General features: G+C 44.3%; 1 protein-coding gene across 3 annotated transcripts in view; it reads right to left on the bottom strand.

The window, feature by feature from the left end:
• Positions 1-5825: 5825 nt before the first annotated feature.
• The window catches only part of CYFIP2 (cytoplasmic FMR1 interacting protein 2), a 124364-nt gene continuing 109406 nt past the window's right edge, over positions 5826-20783 (bottom strand). For all 3 annotated transcript variants that reach the window (XM_055325158.1, XM_055325159.1, XM_055325160.1), the window contains exons 27-31: positions 18741-18813; positions 18176-18270; positions 12549-12787; positions 11117-11264; positions 5826-8630 (exon numbers count right to left, since the gene is read on the bottom strand). In XM_055325158.1, coding sequence (XP_055181133.1) covers positions 8463-8630; positions 11117-11264; positions 12549-12787; positions 18176-18270; positions 18741-18813 — 723 coding nt within the window. In that variant the 3' untranslated portion in view covers positions 5826-8462. The remainder of the gene's footprint in view (positions 8631-11116; positions 11265-12548; positions 12788-18175; positions 18271-18740; positions 18814-20783) is intronic.

Here is a 20783-nt window from a genome sequence, read left to right as displayed (position 1 = left end):
ATTTGAAGTGAGGCTTGATGGGGGGCACTTGGCAAGATGAGCACTGGGTGTTATGCTAAATGTTGGCAAATTGAACTCCAATAAAAAAAATTAAAAAAAAAATGAAGTGAGGCTTGAAGGAGGACAAAAATGCTTAGTCTGTGAGGACAGGGAGGTGGGTGGGGGGGGGGGCGGGCAAGCATTCCTGGCAGGCCCGGGCAACGTGAGCGCCTGCAGGGGGCCAGGGACAGCCTGGGTCCAGGATGAATTGGAGAGGCCAGTGATGGGGCTGTTCACCTTCCCCTGTTTTCGGAGTCGGGGTCGGGGTCCTCAGGTATAACAGGGGGATGCAGATGACAGGAGCCTGTGTGCGAGCCGCGGGGGCGGGCCGGGCTGTGCTGCTGAGGCCCTTGCAGCCCCAGGGGGGGCAGCGAGCCTTCTCCAGCTCCCGCCTGCATCCCGGCCACAAAGTGGTGTAAAAGCCCCAACGAGGAGGCTCTTTGATTTCCCATTTTCCCGTTGATCTGCAACTCCAGAAGGCACAAATCCCTGGGTTTTATTCTGACTAATGAAGGCGGAGCTTAGTATTTTTAGCTCCGATAGCATCTCCCAGCATATTTTCCCAGGGAAGCCCCGCTCGCCCCATCCTGCCGGAAGCTCTGGGCCAGCGGGGGGCGCGCATCTGGGAAGGCGAGGGGGCTGGGAGCCCCCCGAGGGGATCCGGGTAAATCAAACCAGATGGGGGGGAATGGCTGGGGGGGGGCTGGTTCCTCGCCCCCTTGCCTAGAGGGGAGCAAATGGGTCTCTGTCCCCTTCCCCCTTCTGGCTTTATTCACACAAGCGCAGCTGGAGGCAGAGTCGGAGCCCTCCAACCATCTGCAGGGACTGGGTCAAAGGTACCAAGTATCATATGTGTCGACATCAAAGTTCTACACCACACTAGTAAATGGTTAGAAAATATGCTCTGTCTTCCTGACAAAGAAATATACCTTTATAACACAAAAGAAGGTACAGGTCAGGTTGAGGGTTTTATAGGATTGGGAGCTGGGAAAAACACCAGAGGACTGAATTATTATTGCATATTCTTGGACGTTCTGTTGTTGGGCCGGTGGTGTGGGGATGAAAAAGCAAAAACTATAAATCGAACTCTTAAATTAATATGCATTTGTACTAGACATTTTATCTTTCTTGCCTTCATTTTAGTAACATTGTATGTTATAATCCAGACCTCCCAGCCTCTGGCTTTCTGGAGATACAATTGAAATAAAAATTGTATATATTTAAGGTGTACAATGAGATGTGTGGATACATGTGTTCACTGTGAAATGATCATCACAACTAAGTTAATTAACTCACCCATCACCTCACATGTCACCTTTCCATTATCCGCGGGGTGAGAACACTCAGAAGCTTTTTCTTTTTTTTTTTTTAAAGATTTTATTTATTTATTCATGAGAGACAGAGAGAGAGAGAGGCAGAGACAGGCAGATGGAGAAGCTGGCCCCATGCAGGGAGCCCGACGTGGGACTCGATCCTGGGTCTCCAGGATCACACCCTGAGCTGAAGATGGCACTAAACCGCTGAGCCACCCGGGCTGCCCAGAAGCTTTCATTATACCATTTGTGCTCTATTGTCCGTTAGACCAGATCAGACAACATTTCTTGAGTCACTGTAACTCTTTGGTTTTCATTAATTTTAGTTTGAAGAAATTCTGCTCTGGTAAGAGGATGGCACCCGAAATTGTCAATAGGATTTTTTAAGCACTACTTAGATTAAAAAATAAGCAAGGTATTTTACCGATCACATTCAACTACTGTAATGGGGTCACATATAATAACAGAAAATATTACAAAATATTTCCATTTTATTATACAAATATCCCTTACAATATCATTTTCAACTGTCTGTTTGCAGCATCTGGAGCATATAGTATTTCTTGTTTTTTCAACTTTTTCAATTCTGGGATTGATAAGGGAACCTCCCTAAAAGTGGCCAGTGGATTCCCTTGTTCTGATATTCCTCAGGACAATATTTTGACCATGATGGCCAAAAAATAGTTTGTAAACAAGTTAGTTTGGCATTATTTGCATGTGAATCTTCTTTGTCATGCAAAATATTTTTTTGTTTCACTGTTTCTATTTCTATTTCATTGGAATGGCATTTTTGTGGCATATGTCACATGCATTTTCATTTGAGGAAAGCTGATTTCTGTAAAATCTGTAAAAATATTTGCGCCCCCTTGAAGCAAATTAGACAAACCTTTGATTTTTTTGGTAATGTCAATAATAGTAAGCAATAATGCAGACCAAATGACTATAGTGTAAATTCAAAATGAATTTTATTTTCTCATAAGACCACTGCTCACTTTTTTGAGGATGTTCTGTGTCTTTATTTAAATTTTCGGTTCAGTTCTTTTATCCTATCTAAACTAAATCTAATTACTTGAACAGCATTTTGTCAGCAGTTCTATTGAGTGTCCGAAAGTGGTTATAATGTGAAATGGTTATAATGTGATATGTGTTTCATCAAACATTCTATCTTTGAACAACAGCTCCATAAATGTTGCAGGTAATTTTTTTTTTGTTTGTTTCAAAAAAGGGGACATCGTTAGAGGCACAGTTGTAACCTATGTTGCCTAGTAACAAATTCAAGCTGCGTGCATTCTGTGGCACAAAAACACTCCTGGATTTTTGGTTAAAATTGCCATTCTCGTAGGCTTGCCCTCTTTCCTCACCTGTATGCCTCTACAGCTCAAGCTTCCATGCCTTCCAAGCAGAATGTATCCCTGGGGCCAGTGGCAGCACAGTGCACAAAACCTTCACTACACTTGGAGGTCACTGCAATCAAGGACATGACCTAAAAATAAGGGTGAAGCTTCTACTGGGGCCTGAACAGCATCGGTCACAGGGTGGATGTTTAGGATCATAGGCTACCAAGCCAGCACCAAGCATCGGATTTTGAGGGACGCAGATGCACAACGCTACTTCACACATGCATTGTTTTGCAGACTGTGACTGACATTCAGGGCCTGGTAAAGTGTAGGGTTAGGGGCAGGAGCAGGTTTAATCTGATACAAGCCGGTCGGGGCCTCTTCTTGGCCAACATTTGATTTTGGAAAATTCTTTCTCTTCAGTCTTTTGGTGCCTGCATCTCCTTGTGTCCAGATGCTCATTTTTCAAGTTTAGGCAGAAATGGAACCTCTTGGGCACCTGGGTGGCTCAGTGGTTGAGCATCTGCCTTTGGCTTCGGTCATGTTCCCGGGATCCTGAGATCGAGTCCCATATCAGACTCCCTGTGGGGAGCCTGGTTTTCCCTCTGCCTGTGTCTCTGCCTCTCTGTGTGTCTCTCATGAATAAATAAATAAAATCTTAAAAAAAAAAAAAATGGAACCTCTTCCCTGAAGTTCTCCCTGATATGGCCCTCACTCTATCTTACCCCAACTGGAAGAACACGCTTTCCTCTGATCTTGAGAGACACCTGGTGTGACTGTCTCTTGGGATCCCTTTAGGATAGAGGTGCTGCAAAGCATATTGTTATATGCTTAGTGGTTAAGACCATGGATCTGGATCCAGACTTACTGGACTTTGAATTCTAGCTCCTTTCCTTACCCTCTATGAGATCTGTGCCTCAGAATTTGGCACAGGAAATGGGAGTAAATAGCAGTACCTACTTCCTACAATTTGTGACATTTAAGTGAATAAAGAATTTAAAGCATTTTTTTCTGATGCCTGGCGTAAGGAAGCTCAATAATTGCTAGTGATCATTAGAATTGTCATATTCTCTCCGTCACATTCTTATTCACGATATGGTTTTATTCCTTCTAGAACTCCAGCAGTTCCTTTAAGTCTGTGACTATGATCAGTTTTTAATCATACAGAGTCTTGCAAATAGTATTCAAGATGTGTTCTCAAAGCAATGGTATCCCAACCTTCAAACAAGTCCAGGGCCCCCAGAGACAGAGGCTTTTTCAGACCTAGACTTTCTCTTCCCTAGTGTTATGAATTGTGTCCCCCACTCCAGAACTCCTGTGTTAAAATCCTAGCCCCCAGTACCTCCAAATGGGACTGTATACAGAGACAAAAACCTTTATTTAACAAGGTAGGTTAGGCAAAATGAGGCCATATGAATGCATCTGAATGCAATACGTCTGGTGTCCTGCTAAGGAGAGGAAATCAGGACCCAGACACAGCCAGAGGGAAGACCCTGGGAAGACAAAGGGAGAAGGCGGCATTTAAAAGCCAAGGAGAAAAAAAATAAAAATTAAAAAAAAATAAATAAAAGCCAAGGAGAGACTCTTAGAAGAAACCAACCCTGATGTTACCTTGGTCGTGGATTTCTAGCCTCCAGAAAGTAAATTTCTGTTGTTTAAACCATGGGGTCTGTGCGATTTTGTTATGGCAGCCTTAGCACATGAATATGTTCTGCTGCCCAATTCTCTCCCATTGTGAAAATGTTTTCTCCCTTCCATCTGAAATCCTTCAATATTTTGCCAGGTCCCTGCTTCCCAGATTGTGCCCAGGCATTATGACTGCCTGTGAGTCAGTGGTCCTTCTCCTCTGGGAGTCTTGTTGTTGTTATTTGTAAACATCTAACATGGACTTCTATGTTCTTAGGCCAGTATTTTTCAAAGCATGTTCCATGAGAGGGTCACTAGTGTTGCAGACAAAGGTGTTCCCGAAGTCATGGCCACTAGGCAATGTGGTGCTATTGATTAGGCTGATTAGGTGCCGCAGGACTCACAACACTGGAGATCTTCAAGAAGGGAAAGAGCGTGAGGCGTTCCCCAAACCCACATGGCCACAGAACCCCCTTTTCACTGAGCATCTCTCAGGACTATACCAATTGCATCCCATCTACACCACCTCAAATATACAACCCATAATGATGAGATTCCTTGGAAGGTGGTGACACATGGCTGAAAAAGATTGCAAATTTGTGAGTCAGGCCCCTCAAAGTACCCCACTGGGACATTATCGGGAATCGGGATAGTAAAGCTGGAGGGGACCTCAGATTATTTTGTCCAAGTTGAAAAAGAGGGAACCAACGCCCTAAGAGATTAGAGGGCTGCCCAAGGCCAGAGCCAAAGGGGAGTCATAATGCCCTAGGACTCATCTTTAGGAAAGTTGCTGCTCCATTAAATATGAGACTCCAAGTACTGGTGTTGGTTTTAAACTCAACCTTCTAGTGTTCTGGTGTCACCCTTTCTGATGAGGGGGAGAGGTACCTTCAGCCTGGGAACTTCCCTGTCCCCATGCTGGGCCTTTTCCTGATACCAGGCTCTGCTCTATCGTACTCACCCAAAACCCTGAAAAGTCCAGTGGCCCTACGTCTAGGTTCGGGGTCTGGCCTGGCTGATCAGTTCATGCCAGCATGAGAGAAAAAGCTCAGGCTTTGAAACTGGGTTCAAATCAGAACTGTCACTTAGTAACTGTGCGGAAACACACTGCAGAGCCTCTCTCTCCAAGGTGGGATCTATAACATACAGAGTGGCTGCGGCTGATTCGAAGAAATGGAGGGATGGGTTTTAGCACGGTGCCTGAACACATCAGGTCTTGTTAAATATTAGTTCCCATCTTTCCTCTGAAACAAGGGATCATTCAGTGAGACTATGAAATCCTGAAGAGCAGGAACTACCCGCCTGTATCTTGTCCAGTGTAAGTCAGTTGGTAAAGGTCATGCCCCCAGGAGAAAGCAAAACAAGCCATTAGTTTAGGATGCACTGACCTGCTTCCTATTCCCTATCTCCTTCCATTCTCTTTTGGGATGTTTCCTTAGTCACAAGTGTTCATGTGACCTTCCACAGATCCATGAGCCCTGGAATAAGACCAGGAATCAGGGCCAAGATGCTGGTTTGGAAGCAGTTTTAATGGAGATGGAAATGTTTATCAACTCAACACAGATACCCCAAAATACAAAGCAAAATATCATCTTCAGCTGCATAGCAAATATGGTTTAAGAATTTAACATCATTATTTGATCACAAGCGTAAATAGAAGTCACCATAAATAAATGTAAATTCATTGTACAAAAATCCCCAACAACTCTTAATACAAATATGGTACATTTGACAGTTTCTGAAACAATTTTTTTTAAAACTTTTTAAAACCTAAGATTTTTTTTTCCTGGTTCTTAGACACACACAAAAAATCAAATCAAAAGGTGGCAGGAATATCAGAGAGGAAAGAATATTAAACCTGTTTGGTATTCATAAATAAATGCTGCCAGCGAGTGAGGGAAATGAAATGTCTCTCCTTAAGGTGAAGACCTCAGTTTACCAGGGTCCAATCTCCTGAAGATAATAGGATTCTACCGAGGGGGTCAGATTCAGGTTTACGAATGCAGGACCTAGGGGCTGGCTGTTGAAAAAGCAATCCCATCAAACGGATGATCCAAATCTCCACAAAAGCAATGGTCAAGGATTTGGAATAAACTCTAGGATTTAATAGTTGGTCGCCTATCTGAAATACCCACTGTCCCCAGACAGGAGTGAAGATTCAGAACACTGGTGCTTAGAGACTTTAATGTGGTTTTGGAAGGCATGTTTGACCACGTGGCATAGACTCTCCCTTTCGCCTTTGGGACACATCTATGCTCATCAAGAGGAAAAAACAAAAAAATCAGAATAGGATAAGTGGCAAGTCCAGACAGGAGGCTGCCAGTTTCCACCCTGGGCGGTAGTTTTCCTACCCTACAAATATCTTCTTTCATGGCTCAGAGGGAATTCAAAGTCCAAGGTGGGGAGTGGAGAGACCCTCTATGGCAGTGGTCCTCAGATTTCCATGTGCAACACAACAACTGAGAGCGCTTGTGGGAAGTGCAGATCTCCCTGCTACTCTCAGAGATGCAAACTTAATTGGTTTGGGGTCAGGCCCAGAAATCCAATGTGCTCGTCTCAGGACATCCTGATGTAGGCTCTTGGAGCACACTTGGTGAGCCCCACTTGTCTCCTCCCCGGTAAGCAGAGTGTATCACACAACCCTCTCGCTATGGACTGTTTTTGCTCTTTCCATGGGGTTAAAATGGGCCATCTGACTAATGGTTATCATTTCCATTTATCTGCCCTGAGGGAGGGGATCAGTGCCGTTCTATTTTTCTCTCCTTTCTTTGCCTACCTGGGTTGGTGGAGAGATATTAAATGTCTCACTTTATATTTTCTTACAAGCTCAGGGTCACAGGCTCCCTTTGAAGAAGAGAAGCTCTGTAATGAGACATTCTGCAAAGACTTTTGGTTCAGAGAAATCGAAGTAGGTATGCCCCTGTGAGCAATGCCACATGCCTCAAAATCTAAGTTAAGGAACACTAAGGACGTTGAGAGCAAGAGATAAAACATCCCAAGGATCTTTCAGCTTCTAGGACGATGAAAGTCCCGATTCACCAACACAGGATTCCTTTTCTGGGAGTGTATCCTGGTATTAAAACCTCATTGACAAGTGTTACTTATATTCCTTACCTCCCTGACCCCAATATGCTTTGGGCTTCTGTTGAAATAACCTCTTAATAATTTCTTTCTAGTGGGAGTTTGCCTTGATGAGAGTCTGTGCAGAGAAGTGGTCCCTAATTTGGTCACCGGCTAGTGCTAAGGGCAGTACAGCTGAACCATTCGGTGCTGCATTCCCAGTGTCCAGCTACTCACGGTATTTGCTTGATGAATAAAAGAACCACTTCCTCATCAAGCTGCGATGGTCTAAGAGTTTTTTGTTCGGGGCTAGGGAATTCCTGGCTATGTCAATAAATACTGCTTCTGTACAGCAGGCCTGACCATCTTCCTACCCTAATTCCACTCAGTGAGATACAGCTGTGAATGCATTTCTGAGTTCTCCCTTGGAGCACCCTGAGAGGGGAGTGTGGTTTGGGGAGTTCATGGAAGGCCCAGAGCCAACACCATCTATCACGGTGCCAGTACCAGGAACCTTGTCTTTTGTCTTCCATGGCTCTCAGCGTCTGGTCCACTAGTACTGTTGGTGGTAAGGGGCCAGAGGAGGGGAAGAAGCCAAGAAATGGGGACACGCCTGTCAGGTCAGACTGATATCTTGAGGTATAGCCATGCTCTTGTCTCCAGCACTAAGACTTCCCTCCTGAGGTCACATGTGGGCACCAAGTAGGAGGTTATCATCTGGGAGGAGGTCTTGAGAAGCAACCACGGATGGGGGGGCAGGGCTGTGAGATGAAGAAGGGGTGAAACTAGGGCTCTTAACACAGCTGAGGGATAAAAAGAAAAGAAAAAGCACATACTGCCCTGTTTCTTTTCATTTTTTTTTTTTTTCATTTACGCTATGGAAAAACCACCATGGAGATGTCATGGGAGAGCATGCACAGGCCCAGCCCTTGGGAGGTGTAGATGTGTTTGGGGAGGTTCTTGTTTGCTTCCAGGCTTATCCCATGTGCTGTCCAGTCAGACCCTGCTGGCCCCTGCAGGCTGGCCATGGCTTCCTCTCTCCTGCTGCTTCTTCTCCTCCAGGTGAAGGATCTGCGGGACCTTCCACCTAGCAGGTGGTGGCCAGGGACTGGTGGATGGGTGGCTGGAAGCAACGCACATGCTCTACGGTGGAGCTGTCCGTCTCCACGGATTTCATGTACTTGTTCAGGATGGCAAAAACCTCATTGTTCAAGATCTGGTACTTCCTAATTCTGTCGGCCATCTTCTTCAGGGGCTGCAGATGGACAGGGATGTGCAGGTTAGGGGCAGGAGGAGGGGACAGAGAAATAAAAAGCAAGAGCAAGAGAATTCAGTGAGGTTGGGGTCCAGGGTCCTGATGCTTCAATGATCAGGATACTCTCTTGCTTACAGACCTTCTGTGGGTTTCCAGAGCTTAGCAATCAAATGTTAACTTGGCTATAAAACCTTTTGTCAGTTTCAAAATTTACTACAAGGCTACAATAATCAAAATAATATGGCACTGGCATGAAGACAGGCCTATAGATCAATGGAATAGACAGCTCAGAAATAAACTCTTCCATATATGGGCAAATGATGTTTAACAAGGGTGAACAAGGGTGCCAAAACCGTTCAACGGAGAAAGGACGGTGTTCTCAATAAACGGTGCTGGGAAAACTGGATATCCACATGCAAAAGAATGAAGCTGGATCCTTACTTTATATAATATACAATATAAAAAAACAAACTTCAAGGTGGTTTAAAGACCTAGACATAGGATCTACAACTATAAAACTCTTAGAAGAAAACAGAGAAAAATCTTCATGACATTGAATTTGGCAATGATTTCTTAAATTTTTTGTTTTGTTTTATTTATTTATGATAGGCACACAGTGAGAGAGAGAGAGAGAGGCAGAGACACAGGCAGAGGGAGAAGCAGGCTCCATATACCGGGAGCCCGACGTGGGACTCGATCCCGGGTCTCCAGGATCGCGCCCCGGGCCAAAGACAGGCGCCAAACCACTGCACCACCCAGGGATCCCGGCAATGATTTCTTAGACGTGACACCAAAAGCATAAGTAATAAAAGAAAACACAAACCACATCAAAATTGAAGACTTATCTGCATCAAAGGACACTATTAACAGAGTGAAAGGACAATCCCACAGAATGGGTGAAAATATCTGCAACTCAAATATTAAATAAGTGATTAATATCCAGAATATATAAAGAATTCTACAACTCAACAATAACAACAACAAAACAATCCAATTAAAAAGCAAACAAAGGACTTGAATGGACATTTCTCCAAAGAAAACAAACAGCCAATAAGCATGTGAAAAGTCGTTCAACATCACTAAATCATTAGTGAAATGGGAATTGAAATCAGAATGAGCTATGACTTCATATCCATTATGATGGCTATTATCAAAAACTCCAGAGAACACCAAATGCTAGGAGGGAGGTGGAAAAACTGGAACTCTTAGGCATTGCTGGTAGGAATGTAAAATGGTGCAGCCACTACTGAAAACAGTATGGCAGTTCCCCAAACATTAAAAATAGAATTAGCGTGTAATCCAGCAATTCCACTTGTAGGGAGATACCCAAAAGTACTGAGAGCAGGGGCTTGGACAAATATCTGTATACTCATGATCACAGGAGCATATTCACAATAGCCAAAAAGGGGAAGCAACTCAAGTGTTCACTGATGGATGAGTGGATAAACAAAATGTGGTGTATACGTACAATGGACATTATTCAGCCTTCAAAAGGAAGAAAACTGATACAAGCTACAGCATAGTGGACCTTGAACACATGATGCTAAGTGAAATAAGCCAGTCATGAAAGGGTAAATACTGTATGACTCCTCTAGATGAGGGACCTCGAGTCATCAAATCCTAGACACGGAAGGTGGAAGTTAGGGTTAGGTGGTTACCAGAGGTTGGGGAGGGGAGACTGGGGGTTCGTGTTTGGTGGGTGTAGTGTTTCACAGTTTGGGAAGCTGAGAAAGTTTTGGAGGTGAATAGTGGTGATGGCTGCATGACCGTGTGAGTGAACCTACTGCCACCACACTGTACACTTAACGATGGTTCAAATGCTTAGATATAGTTTACCATAATGGCCAAAGAACCCCTTTATGAGGAGGCTTCTGCTTCCTCCTCCTTTCGGCTGGTCCTAGGGACCCAACTCTTTGTTCCAGCCATACATCTTCATGTCTCTGGGCCTATGCTACAGCAAGCTGATCCTTCTTGTCTGGAATATCCTCCCCACCCTGCACCCCATGTTTTGCCTGGTTTATTGGCTGCTGGTCATTCTGGACTCAGTCTAAACATTGCCTCCATGGGAGGCCTTCTCTGACCACCCATTGCCTCAGCTCAGTGTAGACAGCCCTTTTCAATTGCCCCTACAGCAGCCCTGCTTACCCTATGATGATGCTTCTCCCATCCCTGTACCGGCACAACTTCTGTGTTCAGTGACAGTCTGTGTGGCTGCAGTGCCAGCATCAGCAGTCTGGCTGGCACAAGGCAGGGGTAATTCAGGTCTGGAGCCTGGCCCGGCCCTGCAGGGTGACCTGATTCATCCCAGCAGGTTATGAGCAAGTGACTCATGGCTTCCTACAAGAAGGTCCCGACTGCTGAGCATCTTTGTACCTACCTGTGGTGTGGGGACTTGGCCTCCATAAGCAGTTCACCGTCCTTCGCAGATGAAAGCCTGCTTGTCAGGCCTGGCCCCACTCCCCAGGCCCCAGCCCTTAGCTGCTTACCACATTCTTAATGACCTCATCCTTCCCATCTTGCCTCTGTACTTTTAGCAGGTGGTAACAGAAGTCAAACAGGTCAAAGCGACGCTGTTGTCCCAGCAGGACAATGATGGAGCAGCCAGCCCAGTTCAAACCGTCACCAAAACATTGCCTGGGAGTGAGGAGAGAAAGCAGCTGGAATGAAGGGCAGGGGAGGGTGGGGGAAGATCCTCATTTTGGGCCAGGAGTGTAGATAGTGAGCCAGCCAGTCCCTGGGTCAATCCTCTCAATCTGTAAAGTGGGTGCAAGGTAAGACCTGAGCATACATTTGCTTTGATCCAGGGACTATGGATATATTACAAGTCTCTCTAACCACAGAGAGGTGCCAGCCTGTCGGCCACTGATGATGTATACACTTGGAGGGAAAAAATTCAACCATTCCTTGAGATTTCTGTGGCTGATTCGAATTTGGATGAAAATCTGTCTCGCCTCTGTAAGGGAGCCAGAGGAATGCTTGTGAAGTGAAGGACCCTTTTAAACCTGCAGACCAAGCCTGTGGAGGCTGAGCGGGCAGGGACGGGCATGCTGTGTGGGTGAGCAGCTGCTGCTGGGCCGTGGGGGCTGCGAGTCCTCTGGGTCTGGGAAGCTCAGCCTGTGTGCCGCAAGCCCTCAACAGCATCCTGGGCAGGTCCAGAGGCTGCGGGGTCATCTCTCTGCTTTTTTTCTTATCCTCGAGCAGCAGCTGCAGCCCCCCTGGGCAGGCTTCCCTGCTTCCCCATCACTCTGGCTAGAAGCGCAGGCCCAGCAGCTGCTCTGGAAACAGCTTGCTCAGCCCAGCCCAGTTCCAACAGCACTTCCTCAGGGAAGCCTTCTCTGGCCTTACTCGCTCATTCTCAGGGGCTCTTGGCTCCTGGAGCAGAGACCTTGTCTGCCTTCTTTATTGCACTACTCTTGATGGGTAGCTGGGTGAGGGAAGGAAGAACTGGAATCTGCTTCTGTCTTTTCTGATGACAAGATTGGGTTCCTTTAGAAGGTTTCTTGGTTTTCAAGAGTAGAGGCCTCACAAGCCAGGCTAGTATGAGCAGTTAGGGCATGATGCTCTCCTGAGGAGGCACTTGTTGCTTTTCCTGGAATGTCCTCACCTCCTAAGAGCTGAATCCCAGGCAATGTTCAAGGCTCAGTTCTACTATGTCACTTACATTCCAATAACCCACTCAGCTCTCTTCTCAGGCACCTGTTGCCCTTCCTGCCTTTGCTGTATGAGGCCAGGAACCATCTACTTTTGCTCAGCACTGGTATCTGTCTGGCACCTGGCACAGAGTATGTATTCAATAAATAGTTGTCAGACAATCTGTCCTTGATCACTTTTCTGGTTGAGCCCTGGTAGCTTGGTGACTCTTGGTGGGGGGAGACATGGAAGCTGGGTGGTGACTCGTCATTCCCCGAGGGTACTCACTCAGCTGTGAACTCGTTGGTCCCCACGGGAATGCAGTAGACGAACTGCATGGCGCTCCAGAGCCGGTGGAACTCCACACACTCATCGACATGCATGACTCCATTGGTGGGCGGTGGGCCCCGCCAGATGGGGTCCTGCAGGTAGCTCCGAATGCGTGTCAGGATGACCTCAAACATGGACAGGCCACAGCACAACCGCTCTTTGGTCAGCAGGTCGCCCTCCCGAGCGATTGCGATTTGCTGGGAACAGAGAAGTACATAAATCTTCTATCCTCACCCCAGACCCCATCTTCCACCTCTCACCAGAGATTCCCATACCCTAGGGCTGGCTGTACCTGGACATCTCACCCAGAGCTGGGCACTAACTTTGTAGGTCCTAGTGCAGTAGCAGGGAGTCTTGTGATAAGACTTACTTGTGGTAAATAAAATCTAGGAGCCATCAGGGAGGAAGAGTCAAACTAAAAAAAATCCCAGTCTACCACATAATGAAATGCTATGTATCCACTGAAAAGATTGAGTCGTTCACACTTACTGAGAGTGTGTATAATACATCAGGCCCTGCTCTGAACTATTTATTCCTCATACCAACCCCAGGAAATACATGCCATCGGCATCCCCATTTTACTGATAAAGAAACTGAGGTTCAGAGTGGCAGCCAATGAGTGGTAAAAGCTGGGATTTACATCCTGACAGTCTAGATCTATGAATTAAATTGTTAAGTGAATAAAAAGCAAGTTTCAGAAAAGGATGTATGCTATAATCCTATTAAAAACATCAACAACAACCAGGAATGGGATCATACCCAAAAGACTTGCCATACATCAAAAACTTGGCACTGCCCAACCACCCAAGAAGGAGGACACAGTCGATTAACTTAATGTCCAAAAGGGAAAAATAAACCAGTTGCTCAGCATATATAAAAGTATTCCTGCAAAGAAAACAAAACAAAACAAAACAAAAAACAAAAAACCCCATCAACAACATGTCATCCACAGGCAAACAAACAAAACTATATGTGGGGTGTGTGTGTGTGTGTGTGTGTGTGTGTGTATAAACTAGTTTAGAAGGAAATGTCAACTGTGGAACAGATGGGCTTGGAGAAGCAGGCAAGATTTTCACTTTTTACTTTAAATATTCCTGTACAGTTGAATGTTCTACAATAAGCATATGTTAGTCTTTTAAAATTTGCCACTGATTTTACAGGATCATTTCCTCCCATTAGAAGTCCTCTGACCACTGTAAACTATCTCTATTAATAATTTAAACTGGCTTCACATCTGGGTCCTGGTTATTGCATAACTAATAATCAGCTCACTAGACAAGCACATCAAAACACATTACTGTCTGCATTATGAGTAAAAATGTCTGGGGGTGGAAGTCTCAAAACCATTTGCAAATAGTAGATAGATTTTAAAATTCTAAGTCAAAGTAAGGTCTCGAAAGCTAGGGACATGGCTAGAGGAGGCTGGCCTCTGAGACGGAGAGGCCCATAGGGCACTCATGGGGTCTGCTCTCCAGAGGGAAGTCTCTCCAGAGAGCTCATTTTATAGAGTACCTGGAGGAAGCCTACCTGACTTCTCCCTGTAAGGTCCCACTCTGGAACCCCTACAAGGAGTGCAACCTCTAAATTAATCCACAGGGGGAAATAAATCAGGAAACATAACCCTGGGGCGTGTTAGAAAAATGGGCCATGAGCTTAGTTGTCATGACAACCATAAACTGAAAGAAGTCTACGACAAAAAACGTGAATTAGGGAAGACAACATGTGTTTCAAGCATGAAGGAGAGGGAACCCTGGATTCATGGTGACTCATCTTGATTCCGTAGGCAGAGAAAGCTCCTGAGCAGAGATGAGACCACTCGAGTTGCCACAGTTGGCTAGAAATAGGTCTTAAAAAAAAATCCTGAACTTAGTACGTGATTCTGTTCTTACATTAGGCAACACTTTACGCTGGTATTTGGACCCTGAAAGGGCTCTCCACTCAGAGAGTGCCTGGTACAGAGAAGATGGTCAGTAGATAAATAAAGGACCCATATTGCTCTCAAGTCATGAATATTCTTCATAAATTAACACACAGACTTCTGGTTTACTAATTAATCTCCTGTGCATCTAGTTAGTCTGAATCAATCCCCAGGGCCTGACAACCATGGTGGGAACTAAAAATTAGCAACGGGGTTTATAAATCTACCGACAGACTTTGAACTCTGGTGACCAACCAAAAGGGCCCCTGATGGAAAACATTTAAGGGCTTTGCCCTTTCCTCAGAAAATCATTCACCCTTCAGTTTCTCCTGGGAACTGTAAAAGTAACACACAGTCACTTGGGTAAATATGGAAAACCACTTTCAAAGAAGTCATAAGAAAATAAAAATCTCCCATAAACCCCATTACCTAGGAATCAGGTTATCTTAAAATACCGATCTGTGATTTGTGTTAATGTAGTGTGTGTGTGTGTGTGTGTGTGTGTGTGTCTATATTTAATAGAATTTGGATCATATTGTCTATCTTTTTTTTTTCTCTTTGGATAGCAGCAGCTTACAAAACCATTTCCTTCAATATTTTCAGTAACATAATTTTTTAATGGTTACATAAAATGGCCACTGATAGATCACCATTTATTGAGTCTTCTACTCTTACTGGTTATTTTAAAGTGTATACAAGTTTCATTATTAGAGACAATTCTTAAGCAACCATCCTTATACATAACACTTGTCTCTGATCATTTTCTTAGGATAAAATCTCAGGAGTAGGACGCCACAGTGGAAGTGGGCACATATTTTAAAAGGCTTTTGCAACATAGTAGCCAACTGGACCAAAAGAAAGCTGCATCAAGTCTGCTCCTTGTACACTCTCGCTGTTGGCATTTATACTTTTTAGGGTGTCAGTTTTCTTCCATGTCCTTTTTCTTATGGATGTGTTTAACCTTTTTGGCTTGCTTTGAAAAAGCGTATTAATGACTATTTGCAGCAAAGGCCACCACTTTGAGACTTGGTGTGATGTACATATATATATTGTGTGTGTTTCACATAAATCTCATCCATTTCTTTTCTATTCTACTCAGCGAGGGGGGGGGATTTTTCTTCTTCTGCCATCCTTCTCTGAGTTAACAAGGGAATAGAAAAAGCATTGTGAAAATAAATGTGGAAATAAATTTCTGCACAGAATACTCTGATTACATTTAGTACCCTTTGGAGGAGAATGATACCTTGATAATCCTTTATATAATCCTTTGTGTTTTTTAAAAGTCTTTTACTTGTCCTTGTTTATCATAACATTCATGAAAGGCAGCTTCTTTTTTTAAAATTTTTTAAGATTTCATTTATTTATTCATGAGAGACACACAGAGAGAGTGGCAGAGACTCTCTCTCTCTCTGCAGAGGCAGAGGAAGAAGTAGGCTCCCTGTGGGGAGCCGGATCTGGGGTCTCCAGGATCAGCCCTGGGTTGAAGGCAGGTGCTCAACTGCTGAGCCACCCAGGCATCCCTCATAAAAGGCAGCTTAATGAAGGCCGCAAAGCATGTGTTAGCCCATTTCAAAGGTGGGGAGACAAAGGCTGAGACATTGTCTAACACCAGATTATGCATTGGTTCAAGTGGGAAGCTGGGATGAGGCTCCCTGCTTTCCATGATAGCACCTTAGCATGTCCCAGAAATAAATGCAAACAGTGCAACACCATTAAAACCTCTTGACTTTAAACATTTATTTGTCAAAACCTCCTCATCACAGACTTAGCTATTATGTGAGTCTCCTGAATCCCAGCTAGCTTGGAAGGTAATATTTCATTAGCTTTTCTTTGATCTCTGAGACAGCTAAATTTTGGGCTATTCCTTGAGGGCCGGGTGCCTTAGAAAACTGGTACTTCCTCTCCAGCAGAATGTCTAGGCTTTTGTTTGTTAAAGATTCGGCATTTGACAAATGGAGATTTCTATCAGTCCCAAGGAAATGGTGTTCACCAGAACAGGGAAGGAATTCACAGTCTTCTAAGTGGTAACACATGCCAAACCCTGGGTGCGAGAGGCCAGATTCTTGTAGGATGACACCAATAACAGAGCAGACACATTTATATGTCGCTCACTGGCTTGGGGGATTTCTCCCTAAAAGGAAATCTTTAGAGGACTCCTCTGTTCAGCCTCTCAAGGCCAAAAAAGAAAATGTGTGTACTCCACAGGATCTGAATTCTCCCTGTGGTGACTCAAAGAACCCAAATGCCACTGAACATTTAGTCACCATTTCCAGTAGGAGGTGGGTGGCACGCAGGTGGTCTGGCGAGGGTTGCTCATCAGCGTGACACCTGAGCAGACTGGGTCCTGAGATGTGCTCCAGATACTTGCCCTGATTTTTGAGAGAAGAGGCTGCCGTCTGCCCCCTGCTGAGGGTGTGAGTCCTTCAGACTCCTCAGCTTTTGTGATAAGAACAGAGAGGATCCCTGGAATGCAAGTCCAAGAGAAGATCTGAATCCTAAACCTTTTAAAAAGTTGGCAAAGGTGAATAAAACAGACAACCCCAGCTTGTCTCACCAGGATGCCCCAGTTCTCCTCCTTCAGAATTCCTCCCCCAGCCTCTCTACAATGTGCCAGTTACTCAAATCAGTTTGAAAGGAGCCAGCACATGCTTTTGTTGCCTCCCTCCTCTCTTCTCTTCTTTCCTGACTCTTGCCACAGTCTCTGAGTTATCTGAGGCAGGAGTCCTGCTCTACTCATCTCCATGTTCATAGCAACTGGTACTGGTTTGGAAAAGTTAATTTTATTTTCAAAGATTTTATTTTTATGTAATCTACACCCAATGTGTGGCTCGAATTCATGACCTTGAGATCAAGAGTCACATACTCGAATGACTCAGACAGCCAGGCACCTCTGTAAAACTTCATTTTAATTACAGAATTAACATATGAGCTTATTTGCTTTTGAAAATATTAGAACATTACAGATAAAGCTGAGGTCTCCTGTGGTCATCATTCTATCTCTGTCTCTTTCATCTCTCTTCAGAGAGTGTCGCCATTACAGACCATGAGTATGTCATGTTTTAGGAAAAGTTTCACTGAAAGGTTTTTGTTGTGTGCTTTCTTCCCCTGACCACGCACTTATGATCTGTCCACACTGTCGCACCTAGATCTCATCTTTCCTCTTCATTATTATGTAGCCAGTAGTCAGCATTCAGATAACTTTAAAACCTGCTATTTAGTCAAATAACAACCTCTACTGGTTGTTTCTCTCTCTTTTTTTTTTTTTATTTTAACAAACAATGCTATAGTAAACATCTGTGTTCCCGTAAATGTTTTTCTAGCAAAGATATACAGAAGTGAACTGCTGGTATTTGGGGTGTGTGGGGTTTTAATTCTCAGAGAGGATTTAGTAGAATTCCCAATACCTAACAGGAGCATATTAGATACTTGTCTGACTTCCTTGTTTCTTGGAATAATAGTTGATACAGGTGAGAAAAAAGAACTCAGGCCTGAGAAACAGCAAATCTCATTCCAGACGTGACCCTGCCACTAACAGGCTTTGTAGACATTCTTCCCCACTGTCTCTCTGGGCCTCAGTTTCCCTGCCTGTAAAATGAGGGGGTTGGACCAAATGCTTTCCCTTGAAAGTTCCTTTTGGTTCTCAGAGTCTGTGATGGAAGGATCATACCTGAGGGGTCCCCAGCCGCTCTATCAGTGGGACCAGGTGAAGCGGGGCATACTTGGCTTCCAGGCGTTTCATGCGGACCTCCAGACGCTCCCCTTCTGCAAAAGGAGCAGCAGAGCAGAAAATGAGATTCAGGGTGCCCTGGGGGAACTGAGAAAGGAAAAACTCTGAGAGGACCGGTGATGTATCTGTGTCCAAAACATGCATGGACTGTGTAGAACTGTTCTCCTTCATTCTAAAGTGTGATCAGAACTCATTATAAGGAAAAACATTCTGTTTTCTCTGTCCAGTGATAGATTATATATCCCTTGTGGGGTGGTGAGTTCCTCATCATTCAAAAGAGTTAAACCAAGGCTAGGCAGGAATGCACTAGGGATGATCTAGAAGCACCAAGAAATAAGGCTTGGAGTATCACTTCCAATTCTGCAATTCTGTGAATACTGAATAGCTGCCCAAAGCTTTATTTAACCTTTTGCCTTTCTGACTGCAGGTTTGAGTTTATTGGGATTAAGGGAGCATGAAGTTCAAATGCAAGTTGGCTATGTAGCTGTTGTTAGTGGTTTCTTACCTTTGATGTAGACTCTAGGTAAGATATTCTGGAAGGGTGCAGCATGGAGCAAATCACAGACTTCCTCCTGAGACTGCAAACAGAGATAGAAGAAAGAAAGGGAAAACAAGTCACATTTTAAACCACAAAGAATTTTCACTCCTAAAACCTTGAGCATGAGCACCGCAGTCAGCCAGGGTTCAAATTTTGGCTCTTCCTCTTATTAGCTATGGAACTTCAGGAAAGTTGCTTAATCTCTTTGAGCCTATTTATTTATCTGCAAAATGAGGGCCAGAACAGTACTTATTTAAGGAGTTTTTGTAAGGATTGCGTGAGAGAATGTGTAACCGTACAGCATAGTCCCTGGCACGTCAGGAGTGTGCAATACATTTTCATTATAATCTTATAAGGAATTTGTTGAGGATTTCAAATGAGTGACAGAGGAATTGAAGAGAAATGATGGGCCCCAGACTCTTTGTCTGTCTGGTTGGTTGTGAGGCTTGTAGGCTCAAAGCAGGTGGTGGGTCAATCTGCCAATCCACTGATGCAGATGATTCTGTGAAAAGCCTGTGTCTGTTTGGTTTTCTCCACACCAGACACCAGCTAGTGAGAAAAGAGAAACTAGAACCCAGGACAGATATGTTTTGATGGTGACTTGTTATGCATAGAAGTGAGCTTTAAAACAGCTTAAAAAAGAGGGGAAAGTCTGGGGAGGACAGACATGTAAGAGATGGTTTTAATGGGTTTGCTGTCCCGGGATCAGTTTACAATCACTGGATTTCAGAACAGAAGATGGGGTAAGGGGACCTAGAGAAGCCACCCTCCATGGCTCGTGGTTTCTCTTCTTTAAACTGCAGGGATTTGGATTAGGTAAGATCCAGGCTTCATTCAACTCTGGCACTCCTGGATCCTAAGCATGTGAGAAAATCAGGATTGTGAGTGCTCTTGGCTTTCCTCACCCAGGCATGGCTGGAATATGCCATCCTAGAAATCTGGAAGGCTGGCTGCTCAAGAGGGGAACCCCAAAACTCCTTTTATATTCTAGGTCAGTCCTTGAAATGAGGCTAGCAGAGAAAAGACAAGTGAACCCTTCGAAAGGACTGACCTGAGTGTAATTCTCAGTTTCTTAGCCAGAGGGGAAAATTTCCCTCTTTCTTAATTAAACTATTTCTCTCATAACCACTAAATCAAATAACCTAGTACTGATAGTTCTCAACTCAGGTCCTTGGATTCATCATATAATCTAAAATTTGGCTTATGGGTCATTCAGGCTACTCTTTAATTTACTATTTAACATTGTTTGACTTTTCAATGATGAACCAGCCTTGCATTCTGGGAATAAACCTCACTTGGTTGTGATGCATTATCCTTTTTATACATTGCTGGATTGTATTTGCTTATTTTTACTCTATATTCACGAGGGACACTGATTTGCTGTTTTCTTCTTAAATGCCTTTGATTTTGGCATTAGGATAATGCTGACCTTCTAAGACAAATTGGGAAGAAATCCCTTCTTTTCTGTATTCCGGAAGCAACTGTGCAGAATTGGGCACTTGAGTGCCCCAAGTCTAGAATTGGGGTTGGCGAAAGGACCCATGTCCTTGATAAAATTTCTTTAATAGACACACGACCATTCAGGTTACCATTTTTTTCTTGAGTAAGTATTGGGGGTTTGTATGTATCAAGGACATGGCTCCTGTCACCAATCCCATGCTCCAGATTGGATATCTAACTCCTTGCTGGATATCACTGCTTGGATATTCCACACCTCAACATTTCCAAAGCTGACCTCTTCCCTTTCTCCCTGGGGTTCCTCTGCTCCCAGAATGACATGATCATCTCCTTATCTGCCCAAGCCTAAAATCTGAGGCTCATTTTCTCTCTCTTCTTCACTTTCCAAGACCATTAAGTCCTCATATCTTTTGCTTCTTTCTATGTTCCTTCCCACTGACCACCACAATGCTCCGAACTCCTTAAGCATGAGGTGCTGTCTCTAGTTTTGCCTCTTCTCCCCACTGAGTATAACAGTTTCTCAATAACTGATTAATGAATGCATATTTGTTA

This window comes from Nyctereutes procyonoides, unplaced genomic scaffold (assembly GCF_905146905.1).
Source record: "Nyctereutes procyonoides isolate TBG_1078 unplaced genomic scaffold, NYPRO_anot_genome, whole genome shotgun sequence".
Taxonomy (NCBI): Eukaryota; Metazoa; Chordata; class Mammalia; order Carnivora; family Canidae; genus Nyctereutes; species Nyctereutes procyonoides.
This window is presented reverse-complemented; position numbering and strand designations above follow the sequence as displayed.